General features: G+C 37.9%; 1 protein-coding gene across 1 annotated transcript in view; it reads left to right on the forward strand.

Moving 5' to 3' along the window:
* Nucleotides 1-18,623, forward strand: part of POLQ (DNA polymerase theta) — a 119,830-nt gene that overhangs the window by 61,765 nt on the left and 39,442 nt on the right. The window contains exons 17-21 of the mRNA XM_036744106.1: nucleotides 1,896-2,035; nucleotides 2,838-3,034; nucleotides 3,329-3,569; nucleotides 6,927-7,120; nucleotides 8,686-8,814. Coding sequence (XP_036600001.1) covers nucleotides 1,896-2,035; nucleotides 2,838-3,034; nucleotides 3,329-3,569; nucleotides 6,927-7,120; nucleotides 8,686-8,814 — 901 coding nt within the window. The remainder of the gene's footprint in view (nucleotides 1-1,895; nucleotides 2,036-2,837; nucleotides 3,035-3,328; nucleotides 3,570-6,926; nucleotides 7,121-8,685; nucleotides 8,815-18,623) is intronic.

Genomic DNA, 18,623 nt, shown 5'->3' on the forward strand with positions numbered 1-18,623 from the left:
TGAAGGCAGTTGAGATCCTCCCTACCCCTACCATATCTTATTCTTTACCCTACTTTCTTCTTCCTGCCCACCATCTCACAAGTCAGCGTGCCAGGCTTTGTCTTAAGCATTAAGTATACAAAGAAATGCATAAAAAAGTCCCTGCTCTCAAAGAGTTTCATCTCTCTCCCCAAAACACTTTTTATTAAATCCTGAACTTCCTGGTAAAATTGGCCATATGGACTGTATCACAATCAAGATAATCCAGGGATCTGTGGTGTTTTCTGTTCAAGAAGAACATCTGATCATGTCCCTGTGTAATGTAGTACAGTAGTTTTCCCATCTTTTTGCGTGAACCTCCAGCATTGTAGTAGTTACAATATGTCCGTTGATTAAGAAAATACATAATGCTGGAATACTATTTTGGATACAATAATGCTTTTAAATGAATTTATCTTTTAATCATACTATACCCACATATTTGAAGAGAAAGGAACATGTATAGCATGGTATCATAAAAACAAAGCTGGTCGGGATCTCAAAAATCATTTGGCCTAATTGCTTTTTTGAGATCAGCATACTGAGATTCAAAGGGTAAGTGGCTTGCACTCAGTCACACAGTAAGCAGCAAAGCTAGATTTTAAAATCAAGATTCTTTCAGTACAAATACTCTTTCCACTGTGCCATGCAGTCTACAGAAAGTTTTTCTCATTTTTGGATAGATGGACCTTTTGCAGTAACAGTTTGATCTTAGTGTTAACAAAGTAGCAAGATACAAATTACGTCAAAGTAAATCAGGATCTTTGTAGAATCCTAATAAAAACTAATAGGAAACCAGAGAAAGAGGAATTCTATTCAACTTCACTGCAAAATGAACAAAATATTTAATAATTACCCCATCAAGACCCACTCTGGGCTTGTAATCTAGATAAGCAAGACTCAGAAACAAATGAATACAGTTGCTTAGTGTTCAATAAATAGATTACTTTAGAAAGAGAAGAACTGGAAAACTAACAAAGTAGTTTGACAGAAAACAAGGTTATACTGGCTTCTCACGACACATACAAAATGGATATATGCAGCCTGAAATATAAAAGGTTACTCAGACAAAAAAAAAAGAATGGAGAGATGTGCCTTTATAGTTATGATTAGGGGGAGGCTTCATTACCAAATAGAATAGAATGGATCACAGAACACAAAACATACAATTTTAAGATTCGAATAAACAAAATCAATGCAACTAGAATAAAAGAAACTGTCAAGTGGAAAAATACCTTTGTATCAAATATCTCTGATAAGAGTATAATGCAAGTGTAGATAGAATCAAAATTGTATAAAACAGAAGCATGTTCTAACAACTAAGTGGCCAGAGGATAGGATAAGTTGTTTTCAAAGGAAGAAATGTAAACCACCACCAACTACATGCAAAAATGCTTTACATCGCTTAAATTTAAAGAAATGAAGACCAAAATGACTCTGAGGTTTTATTTCACACCTGTCAAGTTGTCAAAGGTGACAAAAGGAAAAAAAATCCAGTATTAGAGGAGCTTTGGGAAGACTTTGATACTAATTCACTATTGGTAGAGGTTTCCAAAAGTTTTAGAAAACACTTTGGAATCCTATGAGAAAAATCACTAAGTTATTCATAACCTTTTTACCCATCAATCTCTCTAGTAGACTTATATCCCAAGGATTGCAAAAGCCAAAAGAAAAGTCTAATGTATAACATTAGTAGCAGCACATTTTTGTGATAGCAAAAAGCTACAAATAAACCAGGTGCCCATTGAGGAATAACTGAACACATTGTGGTATATGAATGCAATATTATTGGTAGTAAGAAATAAGTATGAGGACATGCAAAGACTTGTATGAACTGGTATTTATAGTTTTTCTTCATTTTGTCTTCATTTAGTAAGATCGCCTGAACTAATTCCAGTTCCAGATGATGGGCTTCCTGTTAAAGGCCATGAAGACATCTTGCTGGTTGGACTGGCTGTGTGCTGGGGTGAAAGGGATGCCTACTATTTGTCACTGCAACAAGAAGAAAACCATTCTGGTAAGTCAGCATTATCTAGTTATATTGAAGATTGTGTAGTTTTGTAGGGGCTCTTTCAGGATTTATATTGTTTTTAGGTGGATTCTGTGATACTTAGCTAGGTTAGATTTGTGATGAGAGAGACAAAATAGTTTTTGATAGACAGCCCGTGTATGTGTTTGCATGTATTTAAGCCTGGCTCCTTCCCTTTTCTCAGTAAAGAGAGTTGGCATCCTCTAGATGCACCTCTTGCACATGCTGTCAGACGTGGTTGCTTTGACAGTAAATTTCATGCAACTGTTTTTTGGTACGAGAGAGTTCAATGGAAGCATAAATGGGAGTAATAACTGATATTTTTTAAAAGGCATCAATTTTTTTTAGAAAGAAAGGACAAAAAAAATCAGAGGCAGCCAAAAAAAAAGTGCTTGTGAGATGTTTGATTTTGTAATTTATCTGTGTACAAGTTGCATTTCGTCAGTTGAATATAAATTCCTGGAGGGAGGGAGTGGTTTCATTTTTGTCTTTTTATTCCTGTTACCTAGCGCAGAGTCTTCTGTACAGTAGGTACTTAATAAATGGTTTCTTGAATTGAACTGTAGAACCTGTTTTCTGGGATGGTGGAGCCCAAGACCACCTTCTGAATTGACTTCTCAGAATTCTATTTCATGATGATCTCAATTTAATGTGATTTCTTCCCTCCCCATCCTTCAAACTGATTGAAACAGAAGCCTTTTATGCATTCAGTAGGTGTTTAAAAAGTGTTTGCTGAATTAGATTGCCTCAACTAATGGCATATATTTTTCCCTTTAAAAACTCTTTTTAGAAATCAGTGCCAGTTTAGCACCACCTTCTTTGGATCCAAACCTGACCGTGAATGAGAGACTATGGCAGCTTCAGGCTTGTTTGCAACAAGTCTCTGTGAAAGAACGTTCAGTTATCATCTACAACTTCATTCAGAACTATAAGATACTTCTTCTGTCTTGTGGCATTTCTCTGGCAGGAAATTTTGAAGATCCAAAGGTTTCAAGTCTTTCTTAATTTATTTTTCTTTACTGAAAAAATTGATACTGGATAGACTTTTTAAATTTTAATTAATTAATTTTAATTAATATTGAGATGGTTCTGCTCTTGCTGGCACTGGACATTCATTTAATTTCTTATTTTGTCTTCTACTTTTTGGCTAGCAACAGGAAGTTAAAGGAGTTCAAGAATAGGTTGTTTCTTTTTGGTTGTATTTACACATGTTTAAGTCTACATTAATCCTGCTAAATTATTTTGGAATCAGTAAAATACTCAGGTACATTTCATTTTCAGGTGGCCTGCTGGTTACTAGATCCTGATTCTAAAGAACCAACACTTCACAATATAGTTACAAGCTTTCTTTCTCATGAGGTGCCACTATTGGAAGGGATAGAAACGGGCCAAGGCATTCAAAACCTGGGACTGAATACCAGTGATAACAACTCTGGGCGATACAGAGCAGCCATAGAATCTATTCTCCTCTTCAACTCTATGACCCAACTCAATTTGCTGTTAGAAAAAGAAAAGCTACAAGGTAAGGGCCTCGGGAAACGAAGTTCTCAGTGTTTTGATAATGCCAAAGATGAGGAGGGTGAGATAAACATGGGCATCCAGTGTTGCAGAAGAGGAAGTCATGGAATCATGGATTTACAGAAGGGACCTCAGAGGTCAGTCTAGTCTGACTTCCTCATTTTAAAGTTGGAAAAAACTGAGAGATGAAGTAGTTTGTCCAAGGTCATGGTGGTAAGCATGTGGCAGAGCTAGAATGTGAACCCAGGTCCTGTGACTCCAAATCCGGTGTTCTTTCTACTGTCACATGCTACCTATTTACTATTTACATTTACTATTTATTAAGAACCCTGAGGATCTTCCCCTCCAAGTTATTTTATTTTTTATTTTGAGTTTTGATTAAAGGGGCCATCCCTTGATTAACTTCTTAAAGAGGCCTATTCACTGAATGGGCATTACCTCACTCAAAGAGAGAACCTGAAAAGACCTTAGCCTTAAAGGGCCAGGGTCTCCCAATGCATCCTGGGCCATCTCCAGTCTTCCTGGTGAATTGATCAGGCCACTGGACCCACATGGCTCTGGAGGAGAAAGTGAGGCTGGTGACCTTGCACAGCCCTCCCTCATTCAAATCAAAGTCAACTGCAAGTCATGTCATCATTTCCCTGATTTCATGATCGTCGAGGACAAAGGACAAACAACAACAACAATCATGCTGCCTCAAAATACACATTTCTATAAATAGAATCATATGAAATGCACAATTATTTGCATATTTTTATTTTTTTAAAAGAAACTATGGAAGAATGTTTCTGTTTGCACAAGACATTCTGTATTTAAATATATGTGCCCTGGTAATCCACTGCTAAAAGAGGCCAGACTTGCTCTTGAAAGTTATTGGTTATTATGTATAAATTACAGGCCATATCTCTTAAATGAATTTTCTTTTTGGTGGAAGTAGGTTCAGATCTCTGATTCTTTTCTGTCGAGGTAATTCCCTATGAGGAAAACCTCTTCATGATTCAGATACAGCAGTTCTCTGCCTCATGGAAGTAAAATCAGACTTGTTCTGTTTGGCTCCAGAGGGACAGAACTGGGACCAAGGGGGAAAAGCTGCAAAGAGGCAAGTTCAGATGATGTAAAGAAAGACTTCCTAACTGCTGGAGTTTTCTAAAAGTGGAATTGGCTCTTTGGGGATTTCATGGCTTGTCCCCTTCCTACTAACCCACCATCTCCCCTCCCCTCCTTTGTAAGATCTTCTAGCAAAGGCTGCATGGTACTTGTTAAATATATTGTAACAGATAATTTTTTCAGGTGTCGTTGGATTAGAATGGATGCTGAGGTTCCCTGTTGTTGAAAAATTCTTTGATTTTTGTTCTTATACTGCCATACTATCTCTTAATTCAATCAATATTTATTACTGTTGAATTTTTTTCATATTTCAAACCTTTGCATAACTTCTTCAGAGATTATTTCATGGTACTTTTTTGCTACAGCGTGTATTTACCTGACCACTCAAATGAACTTAACAGTGGGTGACCAGTCCTGTTAAAAGCTGTCTTACGTGATTGAAGATATTTATATTCAGAGCTGGAGTCCATATGCTTCACAGCCTAGCTTCAAATAGTGTAGAATTATAGAATCTTGACATTAAAAGGGGCCTGAGCAGTCATATAATCCAGTCTCTGAACAAATGTAAAATTACTTTATACAATATGACTGGGATTTCATCCTTTACCTACTGGTTGAATCTCTTAAATCACTAAAAGCTCGTTATTGTGTTGGATAGCTCTAATTCCTTCTGTACCCATGTAACTTCCATTCATTGGTCCTATTTCTGTACTTTAGAACAACACAGAACAAGCCTACTTTGTTTATTCCTGACTAAACATCCTCATTTCTTTCAAGTGTTTCTCATATGAAATGACTTAATTCTCATATCATCATTGTTTATTTCCTATGAACCATCTTAAATTTGTATCACCCTAAGAACTAAAAATGTTAGGTAGATAAGGAAAATTTACAAAGATAATGACTTCCATAAGTGGAAGTCATTCACAATTGAGCACTTAGGCCTAAATATATTCCTTGTCCCCCATTTATATAATAAGGCTTATTATACTTGCTTCTTAGCTTATCCCATTTGAGTTTGGAAATAAAATCCATAAAAATTCACATGGCAGTTACCCTTGCCTTCCATGAAGTTTTGCAGTGTTCCTTTGTATCCAAGCTAATAAGTACATATGAAACTTTAAGAGAATAACAGAAGTGTCTTAGCTGTAGTCCTTTTCTTCTCTAAATTACATGCTAAACCCGACTTACATAAGTAACCTCGTCTAAATTCCCTGTTGTTTCAGTGCCAAAAGTTAATTGGTCCTGACCAATCACCTAAAACTCAGTGGATGGAGTACTGGGCCTGGAGTCAGGAGGGCTAGAGTTCAAATCCAGCCTCAGATACACATTGATTGTGTAGCCTTGGGTAGGTCACTTAGCTTCTGCCTGCCTCTGTTTCCTCATCTTTAAAACTGGATTAATAACAGCACACTCCCAGGGCTGTTTTGAAGGTCAAGCGAGATAATTGTAAAGCACTTAGCATAGTTCCTGGCACATAGTATGTGCTATATAAATGTTAGCTATAAAACTGTTTGTTGTTTGACACTCATGTCCTAACTTAGTTTCAGAGAAGTCTGAATTTATCCTATGCTTTTAGCTAGTGAACCAGTGTCTATGGTGTTACCATTATGAATCTAATAATCATTTTGTGAAGCAAGTTGTATAGAGCAGTTAAATAAATTCTCATTATGCACTTTTTCACGTAAAACTAACTTCCTCAAGGCAGGAGTCTTGATTTTGCCTGGGATTGCTGTAGAGCTTGATTCCAACTTGAACAAAATTCCTTCCAAGTCCAGCCTTCTAAAAATGCTACTTAATCAGAGAGGGTCAGATTGGTTAAATTTGGACACCAAATACCGTTAGTTATTTCCTCCATCCTGAACATTGTTGAATACTAATAAAATATATATATGCCTACTTTGAAATAAATGTTATTACTGATTTGTGGTAATTTGGCAAAGATGTCTATCTTCTACAGAGAAATATGGTTTCTTCATTTGATACCAAAATATCGTGACTTTTTTTTACTATCCTCACAGAAGAGGATGATACTAACTAGGTGCTGAGATGTTTTCTACCCATTTCTGTTTCCTTTGGTGGATGTGTTTGTAGTAGTGCTCAGGAAATTTAATCTTAAAGAACAGTATAATTTAATAGGATCATCTAAGAAACTTGACTACAGATGTCTATTAAATATATTCTAGTAATGCAATTGATTTAATCATTTATAACTGACAACATATTAATGACTTTGTGTGCTTTTTTTTTCCAGATGTTTTCTGTAAAGTGGAAATGCCTTCTCAGTATTGTTTGGCTTTACTGGAGCTGAATGGAATAGGTTTTAGTACAGTAGAGTGTGAGAATCAGAAACATGTCATGGAAGCCAAACTAAATGCAATTGAAGCTCAGGCTTATGAACTAGTAGGCCGTAGCTTCTCCTTTACTTCTCCAGATGACATTGCTGAGGTTTGTACAATGGGGACAGGATCAGCAAATAAGTACAATCTGTGTCTTCTTATAGTGGTGTTTTTTAAAAAAATATATTTTTACTTTTAGCAATCCTTTTTTGGGGGGAAAAGGGGGAAAGCAGGGCAATTGGGGTTAAGTGACTTGCCCAAGGTCACACAGCTAGTAAGTGTGTCAAGTGTCTGAGGCCAGATTTGAATTCAGGTCCTCCTGACTCCAGGGCCGGTGCTTTACTCACTGCGTCACCTAGCTGCCCCTATATATTTTTGCTTTTAAATAAGTTTTCATCGATTTGTTTTTTTTTTTTACATTATCATAATTATCCCAAGTATACGTCCTTTTTCTCCTCCCAGAGAGCTATCCCATATAACAAGTGGCGTTTTTTAAAGAGGAAATCAACGTGACTGATTGATACATTCAAAAAGCCCAAAAACAACCAAAGAAATTCTGTTCCAGCCCCTTATTTTAACTCTGTGTGTATCTTTCTGTTTCAAGTGTCTCTTTGTAGACAAGATATTGGATTTTAGTTTCTAAACCATTCTCCTATCCTCTTCTATTTTATGGGTGTTTATCCCATTCATATTCACAGTAGTTATTCTTGCTAAATGTGTATTTCCTTCCATCCTATTCTCTTCTATTTATCCTCTTTTTTTTTTTTAACGTTGTCCTTTCTGAAGAGTATTGCTTTTGACCAGATGTTAAGTCCTCTTACCATCCTCAGTCACTGCTGCTGTTGCACAGCCCACAGCTAGTGCCAATTCTGCCCCGCTTCTGATCAGGCTGTAGATCTCTCTTTCAGTCTTCCTAAGCAACCTTTTTCTGAAAAAATGACTCAGTGTGACTTTTTCTTGGCTTTCTTGATCAGAATTCTGTTTGGTGTTTTCTGCTGTCATTTTATAGGAGAAGTTTTGGGGAAGATTTGGCAGTGGTGATCTTTCACTCTGCCATCTTGACTCTGTCCTTATTTTGAAATTGTTAATTTTGCCACTGCTTCCTCCCCTCCCCGCCCCATCCCTCTCTCTGTCTCTCTCTGCCCCCCTCTCTCTCCACTTAAATGGTTAAGTAGGTACACATAATTTCTTCAACTATTTACTAGAACTTATTGAAGAATCTAGAGATACTGCCACAACACCTTATTTTTCAGATGCTTGGCACAAAATATAAAGTATATCATTACCTCTTTGAAGGCTGCAGTCCATTTGTGCCTAAAACAGGGCACAATATCAGTTTAAAGATGTTGAATAATTAATTTTCTTGGATTTAATAGCAGTGTACTTTTGAAATTTCTTTCAAACAAATCTGCTAAAATATGCGTGATAGCGATCTCCTATGTATAGCTCTGATAATGACCATCCTTTATTAAGTATCCCTACACAGAATAATTAATACTTAGAGTCAAGTTTCTCTATAGAGCCGATTTTCTCAATCAGCTTTTTAAAGTATTTTCTGAATGACATTTTAATTTTAGGTCAACATTAGTGTGATTTAGCCATTTACCATGTGATGGTTTATTTTCACCTTTCAGTGATAAGATATTTGGCCTAAAAAATGCCATTTCCTTTCAGGTTTTATTTCTGGAATTGAAGTTACCACCAAATGGAGTTCAAGGAAACAAGAAAACTTTGGGTTCTACCAGAAGGATGATTACAAATGGACGTAGTACCAAGATAGGCAAGCAGTTCAGTACTAGTAAGGTAATACTTTCAGGAAATTTTGTAGCAAAGTGAAAATTCTGTTTGGCATTTTTCACAACTACTCTTTTAAATAATTTTGGGATTCAGAATTAAGATCCAGAGTTAATGTTTCCTGACTTTTGAACTCACTCAGATAAAAATAGAAATACTGGTTACTTAGGCAGCCCATAAAACCAGTGGTGGCCATCATTACTTGAATGAATGAATGAAAGAATAGATGAAAAAACATTTAAGCACTTGTGTACCAGGTCATCTGCTAGTTGCAAAAGTGAGACAATAACTATTCTTCTAATAGAGAGTGACAACACATAAAGGGGCCTGGAGGCCAGAAAAAGGAGTTTTATTTTGGGGGACATAGGAGTAGTAAGTGATGCCAGAGAGCAGTCAGTTGTCATACCTTTTACAGAAACATTGGTAGTATTAATTTGATTGCTGTTACTGAGCAAGAGGTAGATAGCACTGGTGGTAGGAGTGTGAAGTTGTTTGTGCCTAGCAGTAGTGTAGATGGAGTGGGTGAATGTGGAATATGGTTAGATGATAGCCAGATATAGTGTATTGGCTCAATTTGTATTCACTCGGCAATAATACAGTTCAACCCTAGGACAGAAAATCTTCTAGAAAAGAAAAAAATAGAAAATCCTTATCTTTTGATAGCACTTAGGATCTATTACTGCATAAGTTTAGTGTGTGCAAATAGTGTTATGTAGATGAATTAAGACTTCCTAGGCACTGTGCCTTTGTTTTGAGCATTGTTATTGATCAATAGAGGTGTCTATTTTGGGTAGCTTAGTTCTTTGTTGAGGCATGGAAAATTGAGAGGAGTAAGTATATAGCATATTAACATAGTCTATTCAACTGTATTTTTAGCAAAACTATGATTTATTAAGGAAATAGCACATATATTGATTGAACTCTTATAATTCTTAATTGAAAACAAGTATTAAAAGAAAAGCAAAATTTCTAATTATAAATTCTAATTATAAATTTTATTATTGCTACTTAATTATTCTAGGCACCGCTTATGGAACTTGATTATATTTATGTAGCTAAGGGAAGATTTTTAACTTTTTAACTTTTAACTCCATCTTTGGAACTGTTTCAGGATCCTTTTTACTGCTCTTTTCTCTTTTTTATTTAACTTCCTTTTCTTTTTTATTCTGGACTTGACCAACACCAGATAAAACGAGCATTTCAATATGCAGGTAAAACAGGAAGGAGATTGTACATGAATCTGCAAGTACATACACACACACACACACACACACACACACACACACACACACAAACATACATATATATATATATATATATAAAATATGTATTTGTAATAGTCTTTTTAAATATAACAAATTCAGCATATAACCTTCAAGCTCTCGTATTTATTTGTGTTTCATTCTGCCCTTCTTTCTGTTCTTTTTTGTGGATTTTAAAAATACCCCAGTGATCCTCTTTAATCCGTTTTGCAGCCTTATATAGGTAGTTAAGCAAAACAAGTTTCCATTTTGTCTGGGTCCAAAAATGTATTTGAGTTCATCTTCTCTTGTTAGGAAGTGGGCATGCTTCATCGTTGCTCTTTTGATGCTGTCTCTTCAGTCCCAGATACTATTAAGAAGAAAGATAGTAGTTGTGTTTTAAAAACCTCCTTTAATTTGTCTTTCTCCAGGTCATCCTTGGGCTGCCATTTAGAGCATTTAGATACTTTGCTGCTCTCTGTCTGCCAGCATGACCTTTCTCCAAATGGAGGCAGTCTGTCTTTATCCTTTTCTGATAACTCACCCAGAATCTCTAACTTGGCTTCATAAAAGGGCTATGCTCTTTTTCTTTGCATGTAGTAAAGAACATTAAACAACAATGCAAAAATAAACCAAGTTATATGGGGTTCTTCCGGGTAGTATTTGTGAGAGAAAAAACCATGTGTGCTCCACCTTTGGCTGAATTGTAGATTGCAAGAGAGGTTAATGTTCAGTTGGGCTGGAAAGATATGTTGGGGCCAGACTATCTAGGGCTTTAAAAGCTAAACAGAGAAATTCATATTTTATTCTAGAGGCAATAGGAAGCCACTGAACTCGCGGCCATGGTCAGATAATAATAAAACTTTACGTTTATATGGTGTTTACTTTGTACCAGGCATAGTGCTAAGGGCTTTATAGAGACTGTCTCATTTAATCCTCACAACAGCCTTGCAAGAGAAATGCTATTATTATCCCCATTTTGCAGATGTGGAAACTGAGGCAAATAGTGGTTAAGTGACTTGCCCAAGATCTCAGGCAGTGGGCCACCTAGCTACCTCCTAGATGTATTTAAGGAAAATTTCTTTGGCAGCTATCTGTTAGATTGACTAGAGTAGGGAGAGACTTTAGGCAGGAACTAGGGCACTATTGTGATAATCTAAATGAGAGCTGATTGAAGCTTGACTAAAGTGGTAGCCGTGTGAGGGAATGTAGTAGCAATTAGATTTGAAGATCTTTCCCACACATTAATAGGCCATGTGACCTGCTTAGGTCACAGGAAGTCTAAGTTACATGGTGGGAGGAGCTTCCTGACAGGAAAAGGAAATTATGTCACAGGAAATGCATACACAGAGAGGGGGGTGGGGGGCAGGGAGAGGAAGTGGGGGGAGAGAGAGAGAGACGTAATGGCTACACTGAGAAGGCTGACCTAGCTGTACTATGAGTTTGTCTTTGGGAAGATCCCAGCAGGGGGTCTGAGAGGTTTTGGGATCGTCAGGCTCCAGGCTGTGATACTGTGTGTTGAATGTTTTGGGTTCTTTGCTGTTATGATGAAGTGGACTGACTGGATAAATGGCTTGTGGGATATGGTTCTCTGGTGTCTGAATAAATGGTTTACTTTTTCTATCTTCTACGTGGAGAGTCTCATATACTTTGCGATACAGAACCACATAGGCATTTTGACAATTATCATCTACATTGTTATTATTGCCTTACAGTTACAGGGGAGAGAAAGGGTTGGATTAAAAAGATGTTTATAAAGGTGTACTTGCAAGATTTGATAACTCATTGGATATATGGAATGTTTTCTTAATACTAGACCAATCAATCTATTTTGTTTTCTATTCCTCTTTACCATCACATTCACTTGCTTTATTCAGTTTTTAATTCTATTTTTATTATGAACTTAACAAACATGAGCATTTTAATATACAAAGAAGAATATTTGAAACTGATTTCACCTGCTTTTCAATAAAACTTTCTTTTGGGGAGTATAGGTCGCCATTTCCTACCTGTGGATTATTTTAGATATTTTGATAAATTCCATATCCAAATATACTAAATTATTTCCATCTTTTGTCGTCTTTGTCAATTTGATGGGTATGAAATAGTAACTCAGAACTATTTGTGTGAAATTTACCAGATTTTATTAAATGTCTTTAAAATTCTAACACTTGTACAGTTACAAATTTTTATCAATCATTATATTATCATAAGAAGCTGTGTGGCATTGTGGCTAGAGTACTGAACTTGGAAAATGGAGGATCTGAAGTATGAATCCTGCCTCATGCACTTTGCGTGACTGGGCAAATCAGTCAGTATCGCTCAGCCTCTTTCAAATTCTTCATCTGCCAAATGGAATACAGGGGTATGCGTTTAATAATACCTGTATCACTTAGATCACAGGGTTATTATCATGAAGAATAAATAAGCTAACTTAAAGCACTTTGCAGATTTTAAAGTGATATATAGAAATGTCAGGAGTTCTTTTAGCCATAATTGTTAATGGTGTGATATTCCATTCTTCTCATTTTTATGTAACTTTAGATTGTTTATCCATTTATAATTTATAGCTATAAAATTAAAGACATATAAATCAAGGGTTCTTAATCCAAGGTAGGTGAAGTTGTTCCTTTAAATATTTTGAAAACTATATTTCAGTATTAGTTTCTTTTTTTTTTCTATGCAATTTATTTTATTCATTTAAAAACCTCATTCTGAGAATTTTTCCATAAGCTTCACTAGACTGCCAAAGATATTAATGAACTAAAAAATGGTTAGAACCGTTGGCCTAAATGTTATTTCTACTAAATAGCTTTCCAGTTTTTTAGCTCATTGTCTTCTTAACTCCTTGGAGTCTGGCTTCTGGGTTTATCATTAAATTGAAACTATTCTCTTCACAGCTACTAATGATCTCTCTCTTTTTTAAAATTTTATTTAATACATTTAGTTTTCAGCATTGATTTTCACAAGAGTTTGAATTACAAATTTTCTCCCCATTTCTACCCTCCCCCCCACTCCAAGATGGCATATATTCTGATTGCCCCATTCCCCAGTCAGCCCTCCCTTGTCACCCGACTCCCCCCCATCTCCTTTTCCCTTACTTTCTTGTAGGGCAAGATAGACTTCTATGCCCTATTGCCTGTATATCTTATTTCCTAGTTGCATGCAAAAACTTTTTTTTTTTGAACATCTGCTTTTAAAACTTTGAGTTCCAAATTCTCTCCCTCTTCCCTCCCCACCCACCCTCCCTAAGAAGGCAAGCAATTCAACACAGGCCACATGTGTATCATTATGTAAAACCCTTTCACACTACTCATGTTGTGGAAGACTAACTATATTTTGTTCCTTCCTATCCTATCCCCCTTTATTCAGTTTTCTCCCTTGACCCTGTCCCTTTTGGTTACCTCCTCCCCCTATCTGACATCCCTTCTATCATACCCCCTTTTTTTATCTCCTTTTCCTCCTCCTTTCCTGTGGGGTAAGATACCCAATTGAGTGTGTATGTTATTCCCTCCTCAGGTCAAATTCAGTGAGAGCAAGAATCACTCATTCCCCCTCACCTGCCCCCTCTTGCCTTCCTACAGAACTGCTTTTTCTTGCCACTTTCATGCAAGATAATTTACCCCGTTCTATCTCTCCCTTTCTCCCTCTCTCAATATATTCCTCTCTCATCCCTTAATTTGATTTTATTTTTTTATATATCATCCCTTCATATTCAACTCACCCTGTGCCCTCTGTCTCTCTCTCTCTATATATATTCCCTTCAGCTACCCTAATACTGAGGTCTCATGAATTATACACATCATCTTTCCATGTAGGAATATAAACAAAGCAGTTCAACTTTAATAAGTCCCTTATGATTTCTCTTTCTTTTTTTCCTTCTCATGCTTCTCTTGATTCTTGTGTTTGAAAGTCACATTTTCTATTCAGCTCTGGTCTTTTCACTGAGAAAACTGGAAAGTCCTCTATTTTATTGAAAATCCATATATTACCTTGGAGCATCATACTCAGTTTTGCTGGGTAGGTGATTCTTTGTTTTAATCCTGGCTCCACCGACCTCCAGAATATCGTATTCCAAGCCCTGCGTTCCCTTAATGTAGAAGCTGCTAGATCTTGTGTTATTCTGATTGTGTTTCCACAATACTCAAATTGTTTCTTTCTGGCTGCTTACAGTATTTTCTCCTTGATCTGGGAGCTTTGGAATTTGGCGACAATATTCTTAGGAGATTTCTTTTTGAGATCTTTTTCAGGAGGCGATCTGTGGATTCTTTCCATTTCTATTTTACCCACTGGCTCTAGAATATCAGGGCAGTTCTCCTTGATAATTTCTTGAAAGATGATATCTAGGCTCCTTTTTTGATCATGGCTTTCTGGTAGTCTAATAAATTTTTAAATTATTTCTCCTGGATCTATTTCCCAGGTCAGTGGTTTTTCCAGTGAGATAGTTCACATTGTCTTCCACTTTTTCATACCTCTGTTTCTATTTTATAATATCTTGATTTCTCATCAAGTCACTAGCTTCCACTTGCTCCAATCTAATTTTTAAGGTAGTGGTCTTTTGGACCTCCTTTTCCATGTGGCTAATTCTGCCTTTCAAGGCATTCTTCTCCTCATTGGTTTTTTGGATCTCTTTTGCCATTATTATTATTTTTTTTTTACTTTTAAATGCAATTTATTTATTTAACATATTTGGTTTTCAGCATTGATTATCACAACATTTTGAATTACAAATTTTCTCCCCATTTCTACCCTCCCCCCCACTCCAAGATGGCTTATATTCTGGTTGCCCTGTTCCCCAGTCAGCCCTCCCCTCTATCACCCCCCTCCCGTCTCATCCCCTTTTCCCTTCCTTTCTGGTAGGGCAAGATAAATTTCTACGCCCCATTGCCTGTGTATCTTATTTTTTAGTTGCATACAAAAACTTTTTTTGTTTTTGAACATCTGATTTTAAAACTTTGAGTTCCAAATTCTCTTCTCTCTTCCCTTCCCACCCACCCTCCCTAAGAAGTTGAGCAATTCAACCTAGGCCACACATGTATTATTATGTATAACCCTTCCACAATACTCATGTTGTGAAAGGCTAACTACATTTTGCTCCTTCCCAACCCATCCCGCTTTATTGAATTTTCTCCCTTGACCCTGTCCCCTTTCCAAAGTGTTTGTTTTGATTACCTCCACCCCCATCTGCCCTCCCCTCCATCATCCCCCCCCTTTTATTTTTTTTTTTATCTTCCTCCCTCTTCTTTCCTGTGGGGTAAGATACACAACTGAGTATGTATGGTATTCCCCCTCAGGCCAAATCTGATGAGAGCAAGGTTCACTCATTCCCCCCTCACCTGCCCTCTCCCCTCCTCCCATAGAACTGCTTCCTCTTGCCACCTTTATGTGAGATAATCCACCCCATTCTATCTCTCCCTATCTCCCTCTCTCAGTATGTTACTCTCTCATCCCTTAATTTCATTTTATTTCTTTTAGATATCTTCCCTTCATCTTCAACTCACCCTGTGTCTGCTCTCTCTCTTTTACATATATATATATATATATATATACACACACATATATAAACACATACATATATACACATACATACATATACACATAGATATATACATATATACACATTCACTTATATATATACATAAACATATATATATATATATACATACATACATATATATATATATATATATACATACATATATATATATATATGCATATTCCCTTCAACTACCCTAATACTGAGGTCTCATGAATCATACTCATCATCTTTCTATGTAGGAATGTAAACAAAACAGTTCAACTTTAGTAAGTCCCTTGCAATTTCCGTTTCTTGATTACCTTTTCATGCTTCTCTTGATTCTTGTGTTTGAAAGTCAAATTTTCTATTCAGTTCTGGTCTTTTCACTGAGAAAGCTTGAAAGTCCTCTATTTTATTGAAAATCCATATTTTGCCTTGGAACATGATACTCAGTTTTGCTGGGTAGGTGATTCTAGGTTTTAATCCTAGCTCCATTGACCTCCGGAATATCGCATTCCAAGCCCTTCGATCTCTTAATGTAGAAGCTGCCAGATCTTGGGTTATTCTGATTGGGTTTCCACAATACTCAAATTGTTTCTTTCTGGCTGCTTGCAGTATTTTCTCCTTGATCTGGGAGCTCTGGAATTTGGCAACAATATTCCTAGGAGATTTCTTTTTGGGATCTATTTGAGGAGGTGATCGATGGATTCTTTCAATTTCTATTTTGCCCTGTGACTCTAGAATATCAGGGCAGTTCTCCTTGATAATTTCTTGAAAGATGGTATCTAGGCTCTTTTTTTGATCATGGCTTTCAGGTAGTCCAATAATTTTTAAATTATCTCTCCTGGATCGATTTTCCAGGTCAGTGGTTTTTCCAAGGAGATATTTCACATTGTCTTCCATTTTTTCATTCCTCTGGTTCTGTTTTATAATATCCTGATTTCTCATAAAGTCACTAGCTTCTACTTGCTCCAATCTAATTTTTAAAGTAGTATTTTCTTCAGTGGTCTTTTGGACCTCCTTTTCCATTTGGCTAATTCTGCCTTTCAAGGCATTCTTCTCCTCATTGGCTTTTTGGAGCTCTTTTGCCATTTGAGTTAGTCTGTTTTTTAAGGTGTTGTTTTCTTCAGTGTATTTTTCAGTATTTTTTTGGGTCTCCTTTAGCAAGTCATTGACTTGTTTTTCATGGTTTTCTCGCATCCTTCTCATTTCTCTTCCCAATTTTTCCTCTACTTCTCTAACTTGCTTTTCCAAATCCTTTTTGAGTTCTTCTGTGGCCTGGGGCCAGTTCATGTTTTTCTTGGAGGCTTTGGTTGTAGGCTCTATGACTTTGTTGTCTTCTTTAGGCTGTATGTTTTGGTCTTCTTTGTCACCAAAGAAAGAATCCAAAGTCTGAGACTGAATCTGGGCGTGTTTTCGCTGCCTGGCCATATTCCCAACCAACTAACTTGACCCTTGAGTTTTTCACTGGGGTATGACTGCTTGTAGACTAATGAGTTCTATGTTCTACGTTTGGGGGGGAGGTGCCAGCTCTGTCAGAGCCGCACTCCTCCTTCCCCAAGGACCCCGAGTCCAGACTGGGCTTAGATCTTCAGCAGGCTGTTGCACTCCTGCTCTGATCCGCCACTTAATTCCTCCCACCAGTTGGGCCTGGAGACGGAAGTAACAACAGCTGTAGCTGCCCCACCTCTGCTGCCCCCGGGGCTGGAAGCCGAACCGCGAACTCCTTCCACTCCCGCAGCTTTTCCCACTAACCTTCTCCGCAGTCTTTGGTGTTTGTGGGTCGAGGGGTCTGGTAACTGCCGCAGCTCACATATTCAGGGCGCTAGGGCCCCCTCCGCCCGGCTTCTGGTCTGGATCGTCCACGCCGCTCAGGCTGGGCTCTGCTCCACTCCGTTCCCAGCTCCCAGCTCCGTGTGGAATAGACCTCACCCAGAGACCATCCAGGGTGTCCTGGGCTGGAGCCCTGCTTCCCTCTGCTGTTCTGTGGGTTTTGCCGTTCTAGAATTGGTTCAGAGCCATTTTTATAGGTTTTTGGAGGGACTCGGGTAGGGAGCTCACTCTAGTCCGTGCTTACCAGCCGCCATCTTGGCTCCGCCCCCGCCATTATTTTTTAAGGTGTTGTTTTCTTCAGTATTTTTTTGGGTCTCCTTTAGCAAGTCCTTGACTTGTTTTTCATGGTTTTCTTGCATCCTTCGCATTTCTCTTCCCAATTTTTCCGCTACTTCTCTAACTTGCTTTTCCAAATCCTTTTTGAGCTCTTCAATGGCCGGAGACCAGTTGATGTTTTTCTTGGAGGCTTTTGATGTAGGCTCTTTGACTTTGTTGAATTCTTCTAGCTGTGTGTTTTGGTCTTCTTTGTCACCAAGGGAAGATTCCAAAGTCTGAGTCTGAATCTGAGTGCATTTTTGCTGGCTGGCCATGTTCCCAGCCAACTACTTGACCCTTGAGTTTTTTGTCGGGGTATGCTTGTAGAGTGGAGAGTACTTTGTTCCAAGCTTGAGGGGCTGCGTTGTTGTTTTCAGAGCTATTTCTATACAGCCAGCTCTCCCACACCAGTGCTCCTTCTCCCCAAGAACCACCAACCTGGACCTTGACTCAGATATTAAGTAGGCTCTGCACTCCTGCTCTGATCTGCCACTTAATTCCTCCCACCAGGTGGGCCTGGGGCCAGAAGCAGCTCCAGCTGTAGTTCTGTAGCTGCACCTCCCCCACTGCCCCAGAGGCTGTGGCTGAACCCGTGAACTCCTTTCACTCTGTCCCCTGCAGCTTTTTCCACTAACCTTCTCTGTTGTCTTTGGTGTTTGTGGGTTGAGAAGTCTGGTAACTGCCATAGTTCACTGATTCAGGGTGCTAGGGCCTGTTCTGCCCGGCTCCCGGTCTAGTTGATCAAGGCGTGGCTCAGGCTTGGCTCTGCTCCACTCTGTTCCCAGTTCCGTGGGATAGACCTTACCCAGCCACCATCCAAGCTGACCTGGGCTGGAGCTCTGCTTCCCTCTGCTATTTCGTGGGTTCTGCAGTTCTAGAATTTGTTCAGAGCCACTTTTTATAGATTTTTC

This window comes from Trichosurus vulpecula, chromosome 2 (genome assembly GCF_011100635.1).
Source record: "Trichosurus vulpecula isolate mTriVul1 chromosome 2, mTriVul1.pri, whole genome shotgun sequence".
Lineage (NCBI taxonomy): Eukaryota > Metazoa > Chordata > Mammalia > Diprotodontia > Phalangeridae > Trichosurus > Trichosurus vulpecula.